This window comes from Vigna radiata, chromosome 2, assembly GCF_000741045.1.
Source record: "Vigna radiata var. radiata cultivar VC1973A chromosome 2, Vradiata_ver6, whole genome shotgun sequence".
NCBI lineage: Eukaryota > Viridiplantae > Streptophyta > Magnoliopsida > Fabales > Fabaceae > Vigna > Vigna radiata.
The window spans coordinates 6,995,671-6,998,849 of record NC_028352.1 but is presented as its reverse complement, the minus strand read 5'-3'; the positions used below and the strand labels follow the sequence as shown (position 1 = coordinate 6,998,849).

At 30.4% G+C, this 3,179-nt stretch overlaps 1 protein-coding gene across 1 annotated transcript; it reads right to left on the bottom strand.

Moving 5' to 3' along the window:
• Nucleotides 1-169: 169 nt before the first annotated feature.
• On the bottom strand, nt 170-1,345 carry LOC106778919 (protein SENSITIVE TO PROTON RHIZOTOXICITY 2-like). Its single transcript, XM_022787254.1, has one exon. The coding sequence runs from the start codon at nt 1,136-1,138 to the stop codon at nt 170-172; it is 969 nt and encodes a 322-aa protein (XP_022642975.1). The 5' UTR covers nt 1,139-1,345.
• Between the last annotated feature and the right edge of the window lie 1,834 nt (nt 1,346-3,179).

Below are 3,179 nucleotides of genomic sequence, written 5' to 3'. Positions count from 1 at the left end.
ATATACATACAAAAACATTTTTCAGTTTTCCTCTCTGTGATTCACGTCAGACACAAAAAGGGGTTTTATCCTTTTTCATTTTCACTGTTCGTCTTCTTCATCTTTTGCCTGTAAGTGTCAGCATCTCATTTCCTTTCTTCCTTCTCATCTATTAACTACATTTCTTTTACTATGAATTACATTGTTTTCGTTTTGATTGTGTGTTACTCTGACAACTGCATATACCATTATAATAGTTTTTAGCACAGATCATTGACTTCAATGGCTGGAACTTGGCATGTTTCTGGTTCCACCTACACCCTTCTTGAGGGCACGAATATTTCTTGCTGGAACTTCCCTCACCCAATAAACTATCCCTGCTTTTCATTGGGTTGCTCAAAGCTGCACTTGTTTTGTACTCTTCCCCATGAGCCCTCATGTGCATCCTCAAATTCGCATCACGCTTGAACCCTTTCCCACACACTTGGCAAAAATACGAGTACTTCGCAAGCAAATCAGCAGCATCCAATTCGATTATATCACTCTCTCCCATCATCATCATCTTCCTGTCGGCTTCTTCATCCTTAATGTTATTACAATCTCCAATATTGTTATTGTTGTAGCTTTCACCAAACCAATCTAGTGCCCCTCCTTCTATACCAGATAAGAATTCACTTTGCCCTCTAATCATATAAGAGCTCATGCTAATGCTACTCATACTAAGCATACCCCTATTGTTGTTGCCAAAGTTTGATGGATGATGAGGTGATAATACCCTACCATGATCAAGTTGTTGCTGGTTCTGGTTTCGGTGCAATTCATTAGCAATACTAGTACCTGAAGAGGAACCGAGAGTCATTTGCTGACAGGTGAATCTCATTGATGTTGCTGCCACTATGATTTCTTGGAGTGTTGCGTTCATGGTGGAGATTGCCATGGGAGTTAGGTTATGTTGAGGGGTGACAAGAACATCAACCAGGTTCTGCAGCTGACCTAGCTTGTCCTTGAGAATAGAGAGATAGCAGAGGAGGGAGGTAGAAGAGTGTGAAGTTGAGGAAGAACTTAGTTCAACAGAAGATGAAGCCAAATATTCATTCACAGGAAACATTTGAGATGCTTGAAAATCGTTTGAGGAGGAAGATGTAGCCTTTGGCATCATTGTTGAATCAATCTTCCTGCAACAAACCTGTGAAAATGGTAGCTATATATGGTTTTTTCAAATCTTAGTTTTCGTGTGAAGATTGGCTTTGACTTGGATCATACAGAGAAGGATATATGCTGTGGAGGGAACGTTCTTTGATAATGATCATAATAATTTGTATTTTTCTATGTTATGTGACTTATGGATGGCTACACAATAACTGAGTTTACCCCCTTTATATATACAACACCCTATAGCTTTTTAATTAATACATTTTATTAATATAAATTACTTGTTTTGGAATTGAAATTTAAATAAATAAATTAGTGGTAATTAAGATCTTGATATATATTTGCTAGGCTTTGGAGTTTAAAATGGTAAATTTTGAAGATAAAACATCAGATTTATGTGGATAAATATAATAAAAAAAAAGAGAGAGAGAAAAATGTTATTAATTAATGTTACAAAAAATATTTAGTAAAAATAGAAATTTATTTTTATAGAAAATTCTTTTTTTTAATAAATGTATTGGATTCTTCCATCAATAATATATTTTTTATTTATAATTTTTTATATTTGAACTTGTATAAAACTGATTAACTTTGGGTTATTCACTTCTTAGCACATGTGTTCAATTATGGATAAAATAAAGAACTTGTGTATCAAAGTGATGAGAACTCTCAATTTTAAAGACATGAAACCCTAGCTAGCTTTAACCTCCTCAAACTATATAAAATGTGTTTTTCTCCAATTTTGAATTTGCAAATATCTTTTAAAGTAAAAATAACAATTTTAGCTTAAATTTTTAAGTGTTTGATTTTTTTTTTCCATTTTATTGAATTTTTGTTTTCTAGACAATAAGTCAACTGAGAATTGAGGCATATATATAGATATCCGACATCCCCACTTAAGACCTCCCTCACATGAACCCTATCTCACATCAACCATGGCAAATGAGAGATAATCCAATTTCCATTGGTTACAGAACTTACAACTTTCATCGGACTGCTCTCATCATTCTATATTTTTTTGCACGTTGATTGTTATAAAATTGATTAAATGCTTTGAGTTATTCTATCTTTTTTAATTTAAAAAGTATTTTCTTTTGTCTTATTATCTAAACCTAATTGTCCATTTAGGTTGTGTTGTCAATCTAAGCACAAGGTTTGAAGGGTTCGCATTGACAATCTTTGGTCAATTCATTTTGTTCAAGTCTACTACAAGTCATTAGTATGTCATTCAATTTTTATTCATTTATGCTTTGTCTTTTATATTGTCTTTGTACACCATGGTCTAATGTAAAAGAGACTTTTTCCACTAATTTATTATTATTATTATTAAGAACAATATGGTTTCATGAAACGTAGATTAAAATGCTAAACTTCTTTAAGTAATTTTTGAAATAATCTATTCTTTTGATGATGTATAACCAAATGGGTGTGTGATTTATGATTTAGGGTTTTGAGATTTGTAAACCCTAAATCTTAGACTTAAACAAAATGATAACGAAGATAAAAATAGTAAATTTGTTGTAAAAAGGCTAGGGAGTACAAAATGGTCAAATAAAATTAGCGATATTTTAAGATTTTATCAAATGATATACATAACATAAAATTCTTAATTACTTAATGAGTTGTTTTTTAGGTTAAGAGAGTAAATTTTTATTTGTATAGTTCATAACCTGAAAATGATAATTAATAATATAATTATCCTTTTTGTGACTTGATCAAATTTTTAGAGACTGAGTATATAATCTTCTTTGGAGCTACTTGATGATAACGATGTGTTCATATATGAGTTTTTAGTTAAATAGTGGTAAATTCAGGTATTATGGAAGTGGTAAATGCACGTGGGGGATTTTGGTTTGTTCCAACACAAAATAATGAAATTCAAAGGAGTCAATTGTATTAAATTGGCGTATTTTATAAAATTGTTTGAAAATTAAATATAATTTTTTTTTCAAATTATTTCAAAAAATTATCTTTTATTTCTAAATTATATATATATATATATATATATATATATATATATATATATATATATATATATATATATATAT